This window comes from Ciconia boyciana, chromosome 7 (assembly GCF_034638445.1).
Source record: "Ciconia boyciana chromosome 7, ASM3463844v1, whole genome shotgun sequence".
Lineage (NCBI taxonomy): Eukaryota > Metazoa > Chordata > Aves > Ciconiiformes > Ciconiidae > Ciconia > Ciconia boyciana.
In genome coordinates this window covers 21,751,767-21,770,040 of record NC_132940.1, presented here as the reverse complement: position 1 = coordinate 21,770,040, position 18,274 = coordinate 21,751,767, and the positions used below count along the sequence as shown (strand labels likewise).

The 18,274-nt window shown below is 42.0% G+C and overlaps 1 protein-coding gene across 2 annotated transcripts in view; it reads right to left on the bottom strand.

The window, feature by feature from the left end:
- PLPPR4 (phospholipid phosphatase related 4) overlaps nucleotides 1-14,106 on the bottom strand; it is a 30,967-nt gene extending 16,861 nt beyond the window's left edge. For both annotated transcript variants that reach the window (XM_072867695.1, XM_072867696.1), the window contains exon 1: nucleotides 14,029-14,106. In XM_072867695.1, the coding sequence (XP_072723796.1) occupies nucleotides 14,029-14,106 (78 nt within the window). The remainder of the gene's footprint in view (nucleotides 1-14,028) is intronic.
- Nucleotides 14,107-18,274: the final 4,168 nt, after the last annotated feature.

Here is an 18,274-nt window from a genome sequence, read left to right as displayed (position 1 = left end):
GTTTAGAACCATGGTGACTATGGTTCACAATTCTTTTATCCTCTAGCTATTTAGTGATTTTACCCTTTGCAATTACTTCCAGTAATTCATTAAGAGCGAAGCTGGCCCCTTGGGGGATCAATCCACCCCAGCTTGCCACCAGCTCCTGAAAGCACCGATTCAACCAGTAAGCCTCTGTGGAAGGAAGTTGCTCAAGAGAAGAAATAGCAAAAAGGCATTTTGAAGCCACTGGTTTACAAGTGAACAGAGAGGAGGGCAGCCCTGCCCCCAGGGTGGGCATCGGGGCATTCAGAGGTGACCAGTAGCATATGATTATTCTCTGTATCCTCTTAATAAATGCTCAGAAACATTTTTCATTTGTTATTTCCCAGAGTCCTCACTGAACAAGGCAACATTAGAACAACTGCCTGCTCCTCCACTGAGATGCCATGACTCCTTCCCTGGGTCTCTACTGCAATGAAGGTACCTATGGATAAAACGATGTGAACTGCCTATCTGCTTCCTTTTCTTTTTTTCTTTTTAAGATGGCTATCACATTAAATTTTCCTCATTGTTAGCTGCAGCCAAAAAGTAAAAGCTTGCAACTGCTAAATACATTCACTTAGACAGATAAAATAATAAAAATCTGATAAGGCTGTATCACATCTCTTGAGAAAAAAACCCTCCTCTTTTACATCAAGCACCTCACATTGTGAGAAATAGGGTTTGTCCTAACATAATTTTGGGCATACTTAGATTATATTATTCTTGCAATGTTCAGTACACCTTTACAAAAATAACTGATTGATTAAAATCCATGTCATTCATCCCATTCTACAACGGAATAAAAAAGCAGACGTAAAACTGGATAAATATGTATATTGGAAAAATGATGAATAAAACCTGCTATACATGGCAGAGGGACAATGGTTTCTTGCATTAACTGGCCATTTTCAGATTTTTAAACATTGGGCTTTTACAATGCAGACTTTTTGTGCATAAAACATAATTCTGGGTGGTTAAAGAAGGAGGGTTCTAGCTAAATTTCACTGAAACATTTTTTAATATGACTTAGATTTTGTTTTAAAAGAACAGCTTATCTTTGATATGCTGAAGGACAGATTTGAAGAGGGTAAGTTGTATCTTCAAAGTGTTCTAAGCAAAATCTGCAGAAGGTGGAGAATGGAAGAATTTTGCCTGTCTGGTTATCTGTGTTCAAGTTAATTGCATTGTACTGTTGCATAGTATAGAGGCTGTGACCGTGTAGAAAGGGAGGGAATGCGTACTGGCATCCCTAAGTGCTATGAGCATTACAAAAATAACACCAGGCATCTAGTAAGTTTGCTTCAGTAAGTAGTGTGTGTGTATATATATAAAATCCAAACATATATGTATATTTGCACTCACATACTATATTACACATACATATTATGTATAGCATATAACATACCCAATATGTAATACATATTATGTGAATACATAATATATAACTATTATATAATCTGACATATATGTATGGAATAATTATATACAATGTAACTAAATTGAGTCCTGCTTCCTGCCCATCGCAGGAGGAAGTCCAATTCTTTAGCTGGATGCATTATATACTACTGCTTCTCACTTCCTGCTGGATGCAGTCCCTGATTGACTATAACGCATGCAAGCATGCATGATTAGTCAACATGGGCTGGACTGTTTCTAGCCATTATACAGCTATGCAGGGATGAAAGAGGACTTCCCTAAAGTCTTCATACTCTGGGAATAATTAAGATTGTTGTGGGACTGGGTGCCCTTCTCTCCACACCTGCCTGGGCAGAGACTGTGGAGCTGTTTGGGGTAAGGCTCAGGGCCTCCTGACTGGCACAGAGAAGGCTGGCACAGTGCATGCTGCCCTGGCACGCGGGGAGCTTGCACCGAGTCTCTGCTGCTCTTGCTGGGAGACTGAAATTCTGCACAGCATTTGAACTCACACGTATTGCAACTTCACTTCTGCACAGCATTCAACTCTTGAAACATTTGCGATGTCTTTTATTATTAACTATTTGAAAGTCATACCTAATGACTTAGCCAGGGTCCAGGTCCTATGGGGCAGAGCATCTTATAACAGGACACAAACCTATTCCAATGAGCTAAATGGACAAAATAGGCAAAGTGCCTATTGCCCTTCTCTTCAGAAATTATGCCCTTTTATCTAGATGTGCCCAAAGGTTCATCTCCTAGAATGGAAACACAGAGCAGGCAGACTCATGGAACACCTTGCACTCCAAGAGTTTCATCTTCATTGTGTATTTTTCCATTTCTCTAATGTCAAGAAAAGGAAAGCCTCTCCTTGAACAACAGGCTCTGCATTACCCACAAGTCCACCTCTACTTTGATTATGGTGTTCTTAGGCAGGCAACTGTTTTAAATGGCAATATTGAACTATCAAAAATAGGTGATATTTGAAGTGATATTTTATTGTGAGACACTAAAATAAAAGATGTGGATAACTTTTTTTTTAAACTACTGTACGTAAGCTATAATTTTATTGTTAATTACAAAATAAAGGAATTGTAAGAATTGCATTTTACTGTCTATGACTTCACTACAGGACTCCCATATTATTTCTGACTGTAATTACCCATTCTGCTAAAAGAAAAGGAATAATTCTAAAGGACTATGAATCTCCAATGTAACTGCTTGCAATACTAATGAATAGGTTTATAGTCAATTTGCTATATACAGTATGTCAGATCCCACAGTACATTTTTCTTCCTATCTTTTTTAAAATACAAATATAAAATGCATCTTCTAAAAGTCTAATGTTTCTAAAAAAAAAAGCAAATGTTTCTAAAATCTTCTAAACAGCATAACTGTCTATTTAATATATGAATATTTATGGAGTGTTCTGCTTAAGGCAGCAGTAGTTCTGTAATTATAGACTTCAGCTCCCAACACCTTGAAAATGTCAAATATAATTAGATGGTAGAATGTGTATTGTTTTAATTACAAAATGGAATAGGAATTTTCCTGTTCCTAATTAGAATAATAAACCCCCCCAACTTCAGTTCACATATCTTGACTAATAAGTCTTTATACTCTTACTTCCTTGGTTGGCTAATGGAGAAAGATCCCCGTGTAGCTTGTAATTTAGACCTGTAAATGTAGAGTTTCACCCAAGTGGTCAAACTCTGTTTGGCTTAGAGTCTTAAAGTCAGGACCATAATCAGCATAGCTGCTGAAAAGGCTTGATTTGAGGTTCATTTATTTTTTTTAAAAAAGATTTTTTTTCTTTTTCCTCCTATTATTTTCTTAAACCGTAAGAGCCTTTATTAAGCCATAGGACTTTGCTATTAATAATAATTAATGTTATTAATATTTAAAAAGGTTTTGCCGTATTTAGCTAGGAATTGTCCAAGCATGAGAAAATATGATCTCTATTCCCAAGAGCTCAATGAGGATGTAAATAGCTAGAGATCTTGTAAGGAGAAAAATAAAAGGTGAAAACCTCCTGTATGTTACATAGTGCAGGACAAACCAAAAGAGCATTCGGTAGCACAGTAACTTCTCTGAACTGATGGGATATGTAACAAATCTTCCTTCTGGCCAAGAGCCACAAGACATATATGACATATTGCAGAGAACTGAAAGAAGAGATGGCTGTGAGAGGTGGGAGATAACAGTTCTTCAGGCTGCCCATCACTCTTCTGTGGGACATGCTGTGATTGCTCCTGGGGCTGTTTTGGGGTCCTCCTGGTTTACTTGTGAGGATTAAGATTATCCAGGACCCACTGCCAGCACAATTTGTTATTGGTCATATGATATAGCCTACACATGGAAGCCACACTGATCCTGCCCAAAACCCACAAGTTGGCTACCCCTTAACCACCAGGCCCAAACTTGCTGGGGCACCCCCAGGTAGATGGAAACGCTTCTGTTAAGCTTCCCTATGATTAGTTTTCCATGGCTTCGAATGCACAAAAAGAGGAATCTGTAGAGCTGCAGCCCACTAAATACAGTATTGTCATTGCTACTAACAAGCCACAGATTTTGTAGTGAGTTTGCAAGGACTCAGGACTGGGGCTTGTCAAACATGCTTTGTCTATACTTGTCTTGGCCTGCCTGGAGCTTCATTTTTATTTGGTTTAATTGTAACAGCAGTTTTTCTAATGACCTTAGAAATTAGGCTATGCCTCATTTGTTTTACTTTCACGTATCTTTGTATGGTACAACTCTGCATGATTTTTGTACCTATATCTAGTAGTAACAAGTAGTTATTCTGTATAAAATGAGCTATTTATGACTTTAGTGTAGCGCACCCCAAATCCTTTGTCAGGAGCAGTATGATGTTGATGGTGGTTCTTCCTCACCCTAGGAACCACTTGGATTCATTTTTATGTTTGCCAATGCACTTTTACACCTTGCTCTTTTGGTCTGTCTTTTCACATTACATCCCAATTTACTATAGCTGGCATGGTTTACACATGTTGGATGCCTGTTCTTTGTACTCTGTTACCCCAAATCAGTTTTGCCAGCTGCAGTTCTGCATTTCTTTATCTGACCATTGGGTGAGTTGTTTATAGCCTTGAGGTCTCCAGTACCAGCATATGCCCCATCTCTTATCCTACACCTGTAACTCCTCCACATTGCACCCTCTGTAATGCAGGAATACAGGTCTGGTACGACAGCAGAGGTCTTGCAAATGGGGCAGTGGAAGGCGAAGCCTTAGCAGGAAAAACTTACTGGAGTGGATGGAACCTTAAATAGCACAGGGTTGTCCTTTGGATAGCTCAGCATCTGGGGCACTGACTTTTGTCTCCAGCCTTCCACCAGGCACACAACCTGCTGTTCTGAAGGAAATACTGAACTGCTTGCTCTTGAGTTAAAATGTAGGACCTTTAACTTTACTATTCCACAGGGTCTCTGCAGAGCCCTAAATTTCTAATTCAAGGTGCTCCCTCCCCTTGGAGAATTTCCAAATAATCAAAGCTTCACTAAAACCACATTCTCTCTGCAAGTGTTACAGGCAAGTCAGTAGCAATCAGATGCTGATGGTTTCTTAAATGACACCATGGAGACAGTGAGGCTCAAACCAAAAGAAAGGCAACAAATAAGCACACACCACCCCCCTCAATTTCTCTCTTACCTTGAAAGAATATGCAACTGGATACATACATAATTCAAAACTCTCTGGGAATCAGTAGCTTCTATAAATTCCCTTTCTCCAAAACTGTACACTGGTAGTTATATAGCTAACTCTTATATCTGCCAGCTCTTAATGAAGCAAAGAGTCCATGTTTATCTTCAGGAGAATAACATCTTAAAATCCACGGGCTTTGTGAGAGTGCAACCGTGGACTGTCACATACTCAAATGTCTGAACCTGTTTTGTTGCAGTTACGTGACTTCTCTCTGCTTTGCTAAAATGCACTACAGGCGTTTTCTCTTATCACGAACTCATATCCAGATCCTGTGGTGGTGGTGTACTGGGCTATGTTGGTGGCTACCAGCAGACACTCTTTATATATGGATTACAAAAGTGATTAGCCTGGGCTATATTTCAGTCAGGCTAAGTAGGGGGGAAAATTAAATGCCTCTCTTGTAATTATAGTTGAATATTGAAGTCACTGCTCAGTGTGCTGCCTGGAATGACTTGAGTGATTTTCCTTGAGAATGGATGCAAATACAAAGGCTGTGGAATTGATTAGTTTTACCTGCCTGTATAAAAGATAGGCAGAAAAGAAAGAAGTACTATGTATGTAGCTTTCAGAGGAAGTCAAGACATGATTAGCCAGATGCAGAATAAAGATAGTATGACTAGCCCACCTGTTGAAAAGGGTTAAGGGATGCCTGATATGCTATTTGCTAAAAGATATGCTATCTTTTACATTTTGTAAATAATTTTTAGACTTGGATGGCCAGGAAATTCTTAGCTCCTTAGGTCATTCTGCAACCCTTCCACAGCAAGCAAGATGCCTCCTGGTGTTTCTCTTGTTTTCTGGGAATCAGGGAATCTTTGTAAGGAACCAGGTAAATAAACAGGATTGCCTCAAAGAGATAGCTAATGAATGCCACTGGTTTTGCCTCATGAAAAAAATACCAGCCAAGTACTTGGGAGAAGGATGGTCTATTTAATAACTATGTTGTGTTCACACTGCAAGGCTATGGCATTGTGGAAGATTCTATTAAAATGTATCATAAATGCCAGTCCTTGTGCCAAAGAATTCATGGTCTAAATGACAAGGCACGACAGATGGATGAGACAAAAAAGAGGGCTGTGGTGGGTTGGAGGAGACAAGGTATTCCTATTCTTAGCCAGCTACTAAGTGACTGCAGCTTTCAACCACCCTGGCTGTTGTCCTGTTGTACTTTGCTGTGAGATTCACAAAAGACAGGAGGAGAGAATGGAAGGAGGACAGGTCTCTTTTATCCTGACAGGAATGAATACTGAGGTCATTACTATGATTGAATACCTTCCAGAAACAGGTCAGGAACAAGAAATGGTATCAGCCCAAATTCTGCCATTTTCTCTTGATTTTGAGAACTCATGGGTCCTGCTTAGCTAGACCAGTGCCGTACCTTCACCCTCAGTGAGACTGCTGTGCAGGCCTGGGATTAAGACCAAGCACAAGCTCAAAGGCATTGCAAACTGGGCTGTCACGAGGACTTTTGAGAGATAGTACTAAGCCCAGGATGGCTGTAGAGCAGGGGACTTGCTTGATCTAAAGTCAGGTTTGCAGATTTTTTAATGTTCTCAACTTAATTCTTAAATGCCTCAGGCTTATAGGAGAAGGCATTCAGGCTTTTCAGAAGTCTAAGATTTGCATCTGTATAAAGGCTTTTTGCTTTTCTCTCTGAACTTGAGTTTCTGCTGCTTCTTGTCCCTTGTTTGGATGCAGGTTTCATCTGGCCCAAAGCTGTAAGGAACTGGTCTTTCCTCTACAGGATTTTTACCTCACCATCGTCTAAGTTTTGTGAAAACTAATTGCAGAGTCACGACAGGATCGTCTGTCTTCTCCCAGATTTAACACTATTGGATTTAATTTCAACTCACAGTTTAATTCAAATCCCAGGTGTCATTGAAATCTATTACCATTACCATTTTGGAAAATTAAGTTATCCTTATTTCCAGCATTGATTTTAGAGTTTAATTTAATTGTTTGGTGACTGCCAATTAGAGTCTAGCTTTCAAAATACAACAGATATCTTCGTGTAACTCCTGAAACCTCTTGATCTTTTGCCAAATCTTAATAGAAAACCTCTCAGTATGTGTAAGACCAAAAATAGAACTGATACATCAGTGATAAAATTTCTATTTATTTCAGAAATCTCAAAGTCATGCTGAATGCATGGTAATCCTAAAAGTGCTTATTTCTTTTTTTTGATAAGTGTATGTGAAGCAGCAATTACACAGGGAGAAACCAACAAAATAAAAATTTTTACAAAAATATTCTCAGGCAGGAATAAGCTAAAAATACTTTAAAAATATTTCTATTTAATGAAGTATATGAGTTGAAATAGAAAGCAAATCCTTAGGCAGAAATTTTACAACACAAAAAACACCATTAATGCATTTCTTTTCATTATGACTTCAAATGTAATGGATTCATTATATTAATTATGATTACAGTTAATTATGATTATTGATTAATTAAATCAATGATTAGTTATAAACAATGAATAACTACAAACAATGAGATTTAGGATATTGCACATACTGTTGATTATGAAACTTCTTTTACGTTCCTGCTGCAAGGTTATGGTAAATCAAGAACAGCGACACTTCAAAAAAAGGCGGCTGTTTTCAGGTCAGAGTGTTACCAAACTTCAGCCAGAAGTTTCCTCAAAAACCCCATCTCTAGGGGACAAAGCTGCCAATCCTGACACAATACTACAATTTATTCTACTCTCTGAAACACATTGGTTTCCATACATACAAAAAAAACAGTCATTCTGTGGGTGCCAACCCTTCTGCAGTGGCTTACTCCCATGCTGTTTTGCCACTTCTGAACTCCCTTCCTACAAACTGAACTTTCAAGTGACAAGATCATCAAGCACGATACAATGTTTGTAACAGCTCAGCTCCTGCATATGTAAGGTTTCCCAATAGGCTGTTTACTAATTTTGGCTGCAGAGTAACAGATTTTTAATTATAGAAGAAAATCATAGAGAAGGGTATACATTTTTGGAAGAGGTAATCATTTGGAAAAATGAATATCCGTTAATTTCTAACGTATTCAGGTCTCCTTTTACTACTGGGGTATTAGGTCAGGAGGATGGTGCAGGACTGAAAAGGGAGCAGGGCCTTCTTTCACTGTAAGAGTTTCACTCAAACTCTACACTTGCCAAGCAAGTAGCCAAACACAGAGGGAGATCTAACACATGATATTTGCATTTTTTCTCCCAGGACAGCCTTGGCATAGGCCTGACACCTCCCTTTATGTTCCCCTTTTCTGCTCATCTTCTGCTAAAAGCTGGTAGTATGCAGGCTGTACGGCTCTTCAATAAGCATAGAAGCGATGTGGAGGATGTAATGTTGATGACTTGGCGAATGAATTATATAGCTGCTTTGAATGCGTAGCAGGCTCCTCAGGCCTCACAGAGCCCCTTAATATTTTGGGGATACTGGTCCCTAATGCACTGTTACAAACAAATCTGACATCTATCCTCTGCAAGTCAGCCACATGACAAGGTCCACTCAATGAGCAGACTGTTAAGTGTATTTCTTCTTCTTCCCCTCCCCTCACACATGGTTGACTCTTTTGAGAGAAAAAGCAATGTATTTGGAAAGTATTATGCTACTTCCACAGTATGCGGATAATTTCATCTTCTACAGTTGGGTTTTTTTGTTGTTCCCCCCGCCCCCCCCAGCTAATTTAAGCATAACAGAAAACCTATCTAGAGAGAAATGTGCCTACACTGTGCCTCCAAGACACAGCAGTATAGTTTAACTTTTACATTAGATCCAAACATCCTGTTCTTAGGAAGAAAGATTTAGCCCTATAGCCTACTCTCCCTCTACTCTTATTCTAATCACTGCACTCCCTTGGCTTTTTGTGTCTCTTGCAGTCGCACCTATACATGACTTGCAGGTGACAAAGTGCATAATTTAGATGTGGTGGGTCATGCATGGCTGAATAGCTGAAAAAAATTCCAGATGTGACTGAGAAGTGGCACTGAGCTACCAAGTGATGTGTACAAACATTTGACATTTCACACCTAGCTTTGTCAGTGTATGTTAGAAACAAAAGGAAATAAAGCATCTGGTGCTGAGACACAGTGAACATTCTCCACATGCACTTATTCCAATGGAAGCTGACGACCTCCTGCGTTTTGCAGCCTGGAGTCCTACAATGATAACAGATCTTTGTGCTTTCTGCTGGTGAGAATTCCAGCTCCTTTGGGGAACAAGAAAAATAAGTAGTCTTCCAGTACTGAAAGAAGTGTTTCCAAACAATCCTGGCATGATTAACTCCTGGCTGTGCTCTGGAAAATGTAGAAAAAGCAGCTATCTCCATCTGTATGCATGCATCATACACAAAAGTCTAGAAGACAACGTTAGGAAAAAATTTAACTGTACAAGGGACATTGTCTGAAATGTCTCCACTTTTAGTCCCTGGAAGTTAAGCAACCAACAGATGAAGGCTGTGCCACAGGAACACAATTTAGATGGAGAATAAGTGCATCAAGTCACTCAGATTGACAACACCTTGGCCTTTTGCATTCCCACATCTGGGGCACCGGATGAAGCAATAGTGCCACTGAAGTCAAAGGCAAAATTCATAGCGACTTCTGTGAAACCAGGATTTAAACCAGGAGTTCTTGAAGTGGGATAGCACAGGTGAAGACACCCTTCTTCCTTTACCAAGAAGAAACGTATCTGTCTGTCCTGCCTCTAAAGTGTGACCGTTCTGCCAGGAACAGAAACTACATAACCCTGGAAATTTTCCAGATTCATATTAAAATGCAAGACATCCATATTTCTTCTGTAAGTGAATATACTTACGATATACTCTGAATATGCTGAAAAGGAAGTCAGTTAACAAAAAGCAAAACTTATTCCAGGAATACTCATTTTCAATATCTCCCAGAGGCATGTAGACTTTTTACCATGAAAATGAATTCCCACTAGACCAGAGGGACTATGAATTTTCATGGCAAGTTTTGTCTTTCTCAGCTATGCAAATGAAGCTCAGATAACCCATACAGTCTACAGAACCCTAAAATGCCACAAGCATAATTAGGAATAAAACAGGCCAAACTGCTTGGCAGTGCCCATTACCACGTGCTTCAGGTAAGCAAGATGCACAATGTAATCTAAAACTATTCAGCTCTCAGGAGTGTGTGCTGATCAGAGGCTCTGCTAAGCAGAAGTATTACCAGTGTTTTAAAATAACCTCTAAAACATTCGTATGATACATAGGATAAATCACCAAGTTATGTTATTTTATGAATCATGAAACTTGAAAATATGTAATTGAAAATGTGTTAAGATATCTTTCATAATGCTCATTTGTTTGCCTCTGATGTTTTTAGAGAATGACCCATCCACATTTTTCAGAAGCTCCATCTCTTCATTTTATTTCCTTTTCATTTCTGTGTCTTCCAAAGCCTGATTCTCCTTTTGCTTTTCCTGTGTAAATGAAGAATAGCTCTAGTGATAACAATGATCTTAAAAGGGGCATATTGGTTTTATGTTTTAACTCCGTTGTTGGTAAAATCTGCTAGTTTGAATTATCCTTAAATGAGACTGAAACCAAAATCAGGCCCAGAGTATTTCTTTTGAAGTTAACCATCAGCTGGCCTGCACACATTCTACATCATCGTATTTTATCCAATCCTGAAAGCTGCTGCCACCAAACACATTTTACAGCACTTAGTCTCATTCATAACATATTCTTAAGGCTCTCAATAGCAGAAAACTCTCAGTGTCAGAACTGTATTTGTTTGCTGCTATTTCTAATGATAAGGTCCTTCTGAAGCAGAGAATCTGTCTTGTTCTGCACGCCTGAATTACATTAGTTATTACAGATATTTTTTCACTCTTTAACTGTATAATATATTTAATTTGTATAACATGAACACATCCCTTTACTACCACTTTGGAATTTTGACTTCCTCCTTGACCCAACACCCTTTTTTCCATATCTTTCCTTTTGTCTAATGTTTGAGAGAAAAAACAGCACTTTTTTGTAATGTATTTTCTAAACAATCTGCTTCTCCTTTGCCCTCGACCTCCTAGGTCTTGATGCAAAGTGGATGACAGTAAACCCTGATTTGCTTGTTTGAAGGTGCAAACTTAATGTGCTATTTTTTTTATTGCAATTCAGGGTGGGGAGGGACTGTCTGCTACGAATCGGACAGGGAAAATTAAAATGAATGAGTGGGAGAAGAAAAAAAACATAAACGAATTGACAGCTTTCAGAGGAGAGAGGTTGAAAGCCTGTTTCCCATCATCCATTCAACCACCACCCATGAAAGTAAAAGCTTTAAAATTCAGAGAGCCTTAGTTAAATTGGGTAAGTTTTGGTTTTAAGTAGTTGGCTGTTGTTGGATCACATTAGGAACTTACCTCCTGCTTACAAAGGAAATCCGTATTACATAGTAATGTCAGTCAACCACACTGGGCGACTCCTCTATCCCTTACACTTGCAAACTTCTCATTGCAATTAAATTATCTTTGATTAAATCCCTCTTTATGAGGTACAACTCAATCTTTGGTTCTCCTTGAGCCAATTACAACGGAATAATCTAAGCCATCATGTTCTTTTTCTGATGCTGTTGAAGTGCTGGCATCTGCCTGTGCTACAAAGCTCTAGAAAGGCATTCTCATTAGTCTGATTAGAATTAGTGGGCATGTCGGTAAATGCAGGGTGGGTGTACACAAGTAACACAAGCTAAGTGTTTCTTTCTAAAATGAATTGTTGTCACCCTTTCACTCAAGTGATTTGAGTACTCAACTAAAATGTGGGAAATGTGTGTCAGATCCTCTGACTGTGCAATGAAAGAGGGCTGATAACTCACCAAAGAGTTTCCTAATCAATGCTTAGGCTCAGGTGTATTGCAGTCAGTTTTTTCTCTGGATGCTGCTTTTACTTGTACTGAATACCTACAAGTTCATCAGTTCAAGAGGGACTGTAAGTCTGCAGTTCAATAATTAGAATTCAGTCCTGGGGGAGAAGGGCTTGCACAGGCTCTAGACTCTGCTCCTGTGACTGAATAACACAGAAGTCCTAAAAGTTCATTAGGAGACCATTCTGCTAAGTGAGGACTCTGACTCCCTCTCAGCGCAGCTGGGTGTTGAAGAGATCTCCACCTCTTTTTAGATCTAGCTGTAAATGACTTGCTGAAGGTGGAAACTGTACACAGAGCTCAGTTTAAGTTCTTCATTGCTCACAGAATCCTTTGCCTTATCCCTTGGAAGAGCTACACAGAGCTTCTAGGGGAACTACAAGTATGTAATTAATATAAGGCAATTCTTTTGAGCAGCAGGCACACGTTTTGTGCCGCTGCTCTGTATTTCATCCCATCTTGCTGCAGGCCAAAGCACAGCCCACCAACCACACAGTTCTGTTGTGCCTTGCAGGATCTCTACATCGCCTCCTGCATTAGAGTTATGCCCAAGCTGAGGTCCAGCAGTCTCCCTTCCTGTTCGGATTCCCAAAGCAACAAAGATAGCACAGAGAGTGAAGAAGCCGCTACCTTTTTAGGAGCTTCTCCAAGCTTGCCCTCTCCCTCCTATGCAAAGCTCCCTCCTATGTAAGATATATGGCACAGCAAGCACCTTCCATCAAAGGGCTTTTCTTGAGCAGGCCTAATTACATTGACAGGATGTGTCTGATGCTTCCATATAACCAGCCTCTGCAAAGCTTTCCAGTTGGTGCCGCTTACTTTGGGTTAGCTCCTGACCATGTCCAGGTGCCCAGGGAGTGCAGGGGACAGAGACACTCCACTGTTACCCAAAATCCCTTCTCAACCTGACCCCTTCTACCTCCTAGAGAACCTTCAAAGCCCTTCAAGTGCACCTGAAAGAAAATAATTTTTGTTTTATATTTCACGCAATATTTATGTTTTAATATTTTATACATTAAGTATTGTATATATTTTTATGCTTTTATTTAGCGTACCAGTTATAGTTAACTTACACCATACTTTACCATTAAGTTCTTCACATTATTTTCACAGTCTCTCTCTGAGGTAAGTTACATGGTGCCTCAAAGTGCCTCAGTCACTTCCCTGAGAGTGGGGTCACCTGAAACACTTTGCTCAATCTATAAAACATTTTTACCTCCCTCTTACTGCTGTGCCATTAAACAAATTCACATCACACCAATTTCCTTAAGCTTAAACTGTGCCTACTCATGATCTTATAGAAGTACATAAGTGACTGTACTTTCCAGGGGCGCTAAATCCCTCCAAGCGACACACCAAGCGGGTAGTGCCTCTGCAACTCCACCTGCTACCAGCTGAGCAGCCATAGCAGGTTTTGCTCTTTAAGATGTGCCGAGAACCTCATTCCATTTTCAAAACAGACATTTTTAGCTCTGTTAGAGGAAGCACATAATCCAGGGGTCGGTAAAAACATACCGCTGATTATAATTTTGAGAACATTTCTCTTTTCCTAAGCATTCCCTTACGAACGTGATTTTTATTCTACCAAAGCAACGCGAGCGGCGCTTGCCTAGAAGCCAGCCTTCTCGAAACATGTCTTCCTCCCCAGAGGTCCCTGTGCACATAGCATGATTGAGTTGAGCAACCCTTTCATTTTCCGAGCAATTCTCCGAAAAAATTCCCACTTGAAAAGACTGCGAGGAAGAGGTTAATTTATGCCTGCTCCTTACGGGGGGCTTCGACGTGCTGATTTCGGTAAGGCAAAGCAGCACGAAGGGATTCTGCATCAGACGGTGCGGAGCCAGTGCCGAGGCGAGCCCCCTCTCCGCGGGGAAAGCGGCATTCCCCGCGGAAAGGCGCCCAGGCGCGCCGCTCCCCGCGCCCGCCGCCGGCCCCCCGCCAGCCCCGCCGCCCCCGCGGCTGCTCCCGAGGGGCCCGCTCGGCGGGGGCGGCCACTCACCTCCACGAAGTAGAAGCAGGGCAGGAGGGTGACGCTGTCCTTGGTCACCTTGCCCTTTTGCCGCTCCTTCGCGGACATGCTGGCGGGGGCTGCGGCCGGCGGCCCGGCGGCAGCGCGCTCCCCCGGCCGCTCGCAGCCGCCCGCCGCGGGTCGTCTCCTCCTCCGCCGCCGCCGCCGCCGCCGCCCGCTAGCGCGTCCCCTGCGCCGTGCGCGGGGCTGACGTCAGGAGGCTGCTGGGCGGCGGGGGGAAGGGGCCCGGCCCCGGCGGCGGGGGTGCGGGCGGGCGGGGGCCCGGCCGCCTTAACTCCTTCGCGCCGGCGCTCCGCGGAGGGTCAGAGCCGCCGGGGGTGAAGGGAAAGCCCCCGGGCGGTGCGCTCAGAGCGGGGGAAGCCGGGGCTGCAGCAAGCGGTTTGTGTATGTGCACCTGAACAGGATCCCTGCAGGCACGAGGGTGTACAGGACGCTCCATGGGGAGTTCGGGGCTTTTACCTTGTGTCTGGGAAATCTTTCTCTGAAACGGAGTGGTAGAACGGCCCTGGGAATGGCGTTCCTCTGTGGCCAATGTGCTCTTGCAGGTGTACTCTTTTTGAGATCGAATTGCTGAGGACGGCTCACCCTGGCCTCGGCGCCAGGCAGGGGGAGCGGTGTGGCTGGGACTGAGCAAAACGGAGCTCTTCACCCCCATGTGCGATACTGAGGCATCTGATTTCTCTAACCTGTGAAGTCTCTGGTGCAGTTCCTGCTACAAAAAGAGAACAGAAGTAACCTGAACAATTGTTTCCATGGTGAAATGTGTTGTTTTGAGATCCTATTTATGGATCAAAGTTTGCAGCCTTTTCTCAGGCAAGCTCCTGTTGATGTCAATGAGAGCTACCGTGGATAAGGCCTGCAGGAGTTCTCTGTATGGGACAGCATTTGCCCTCTTTGGTAGCACATTAGTAATGTCTGCAAAGGTTGTCTTGTGCCTGTAAGCTTATTCTTGCACTGTGCTGTTTAGCTTTAATGTTCAAGGAGAGAAGCGTGACTCAAGCAGTCATCATTTATTTCCTGTCCCTCCTTTTTGGGGGGAACATGGGAAATAACCTGCTGTTCTTGTTCACATGGTTGCTAGTATTGTGGCTGCTGAGGCCAGCGTGCTATGGCAATGGAGGTGAAGATTCTCACCAGCCCCTTTTCTTTTCTAGCTGTTCTCCCTTCATTTACCCACAGAGGATGTGCCAATCCACGCTCTGCACTGAGCAGGCAAGCAAAGAAGTTTCATAAGAGGATAAAGGCAGAAACATACTCCATGCCAGCAGGCAGGTGTGGAAGGCATATCTATACTCTCACTCCAAATCATTGAAAAGGACTTTTCAGAGCTGCACCAGGTTGCAAGTGTTGCCATACCAACACGTAGTCTTGTCCTAAACCCTGTTAGGAAAGATTTCCAGGGTTTCTGCTGACTCAGGGAGACAGGGGACTCATTGGTACCCCTGTGAAAGGGAGGTCAGGGGGCTCCAGGCAACAGAGGTGGCCAGGAGGGTTTCTGGGAGTAGAGGAGCTGTGAGCAGAGGAGGTTTGTGCCTGACTATCAGCACCAAATTCCAGGAAATGATTTTCAGTGGTGTGCGGGTGTCTGGTAGTGTGGTTCCTACCCATCAGTGGTGTAGCCTTTAAGTAAAAGAAATCCCTTTTTGTTAGCTTTGCTACTGGGTTATTCCAAGTAAAACAGCAACAGTTGAGGAGCTGTAGCAAGACTTTACTACTGCCAAATATGTAACTATTACTGGGGAGAGTGGTTAATGAACGATGGCCACTTAGAGTTGCATTTACTGTATCAGCTTCGCTTGTTCTGAATCCATGAATCTGGCTTGAAAATCATTAGCACACACCATTAAAAATTACTCAAGAGTGCTTTGTCTGCCTCCGTTTCACACACGATTGCTTCATTCTGGAAGAGCAAGGGTGTTAGGGTGCTTCTCTGGTAAAATGAACCGAGAAACTCACATCGTTATGTAACTTCAGAAATTGGGAAAAACCCTACTATTAATTATATTTTATTATTGTACTGCCTAAAGGCCAATTAAGAGTGCAGCTGTGATAGTTAGGTACAGTAAAACACAGGGTAGTAACCAGTCCCTATTCTACAAATTCTCGCTATACATAAGTGTCTGGTGGGAAGGATGCAATGCAAGCTGTGTGACTGCTGTAAGGGCAGGAAGAGTTGTGCTAATTCGCTGGTTTTGTTTCTCACTATTTTGTGAAGGTACTGATAGAGGGAGTTAGGAGAGGGGTTATATATGATTTAGCTGAAGTGAAGCAATTACTTTTTTGTCCGTGACAGACCTTGACAAGAACTTCGGCCCTTTATGTAGTCAAATAGAGAAGGAAAAGGATCATCAATGCCTGGGTCCCAGAGTGTGGCAGGTCTGCCTCGCACTAGTCCAAAGGTGATACTGATGGGCAAGTATGGACATGGCTAGGGGGCATTTCCCACCCTTCTCCCTGGGCTTGCTCTTGTTCTCTGTTGAGACTCAGCTGTAGCAACCACTTTCTCAAGAGTAAGTAGCCAAGGTACAGCTAAGGTGCCTCTTCATCATTTCACCCTTGCTGTGGTGCCAGCAATGCATTCCTAGCTTCTGCCTTACCTGCCCAAGCCTCAGAAGTAGCACCTGGACTCTGTGCAGAGGCTCTGTATCTCTCTTCATCTTGCAGTCTCCAGAGGGGGCTGCAGTCATTTGGACCTTACGTCCTGAACTAACATAATGGAGTAAGAATATTTCTTCTCTACTTCTCAAGACTGACATTTAGGTTCCTGTGTGTCCTCTTTCAAGCACAGGAATATTGATGGAAAATGGGAAAAATCCCTTGCCGAGTGTAATGATATGGCTTTTGGACTAAGGGATTCAGCTATGTATTAACACCTGGAAACACACAAGTCCCCCCAGTGCTATTGCATTCAGCTCTCTTGACAGTTAGTTATTAGAAATTATGGCATTGATTCCCATTTACATAAAAGCTAATTGGGTTGCTCTAGAAGTATAAGCAGCCTTCAAATGGGTATAACATACATTTATATCCTTATTAAATTCCCTTAACGTTGATAGAACAGTGTGAAATGGCTTTTGTGTAAATGAGTATCTCATCTATATGATCTCCTAAAGGAAAATGTGTTGGTGGTAACAAATTCAGAAAACATCTCCTGTCCATTTCAATCAAGATAGTCTCACAAGAAAGTGTGGTGATGCATGACTTACGAATGCCTATTATCTATGTGCAGGATAGTCATATGTGCAGGATCTGCACTAACGCTTACAGCTTTTTTTACCCACCTTCAAGCAATCTCTGTAACAGGAAAGTGTCATGGAAACATGTTACCATAAAGCATAAAACTGTTTATGCTTTGCTTCAGCAAAACCAATTGAATTCATGGAAAAATTTAAAGAACTTGGGGAACTAATAGATAAAATTCATAGATCTGCAGTAGAGGCCTCTTCTGACTCACCTGGAATAAAATTTTAAGGAGAGAGATTTATTCGTCCTTCAACAAAAAGAAAACTTGGCCATCAGTGGGTGCCCCTGGTAATTCCAAGCTGATTTTTAAGAGCTCAGCTTGACACAAAACCTTGCCCCACCTAAAGAAGTATTATCGGTGGAGCTTCTTTAGGTGAAGAAAGCACCTTCTTCTGCACTTGTCAGGCAGACAGCAGCTGCCACAGTTATTAGAAACATGATTTGAAATTATTTTCCTGCACAGTCTAGTGTGGTTTACAGTGATCCATTTAAAAGACTGTTGTGGTCATAAGACAGATAAATTTTTACAAATATTTCATGAACAGGCTTTCTAATCTTCGGTGCACCTACTTTGATATAGTCTGTTACTTGGAGAAAAGAAAATGGTGGCTCCCAGGACAAAGTCTAGTGTGTTGGCAAAGCTGCACTTTACAAAACATGACTGCAGGTCATCCTCTCTTTATCCAAGTGCTCTCTTCCCTCTGCAGCAAAGTCCGCCTTTATTCCCAGGCTTTGGTAAGTGCTGGACACAGGCAATGGCTGTGATTTCACTGCTTCCATGGGAACAGAAAGCACACTGCATAAGCAGGGACCTGTGCTATATCACTGAATAAACCCCCTTGCAAAAGCAGGATGAAATAATTTGGGAAAGAATTAGAATTGGCCGAGAGCTGCTGGGCCTGTGGCTGTGCAGATCCACGGGTCAGACAATGGCACTGGGGGGTCTGGAGCAAGCAGAAGTTTGGCCAGAGGC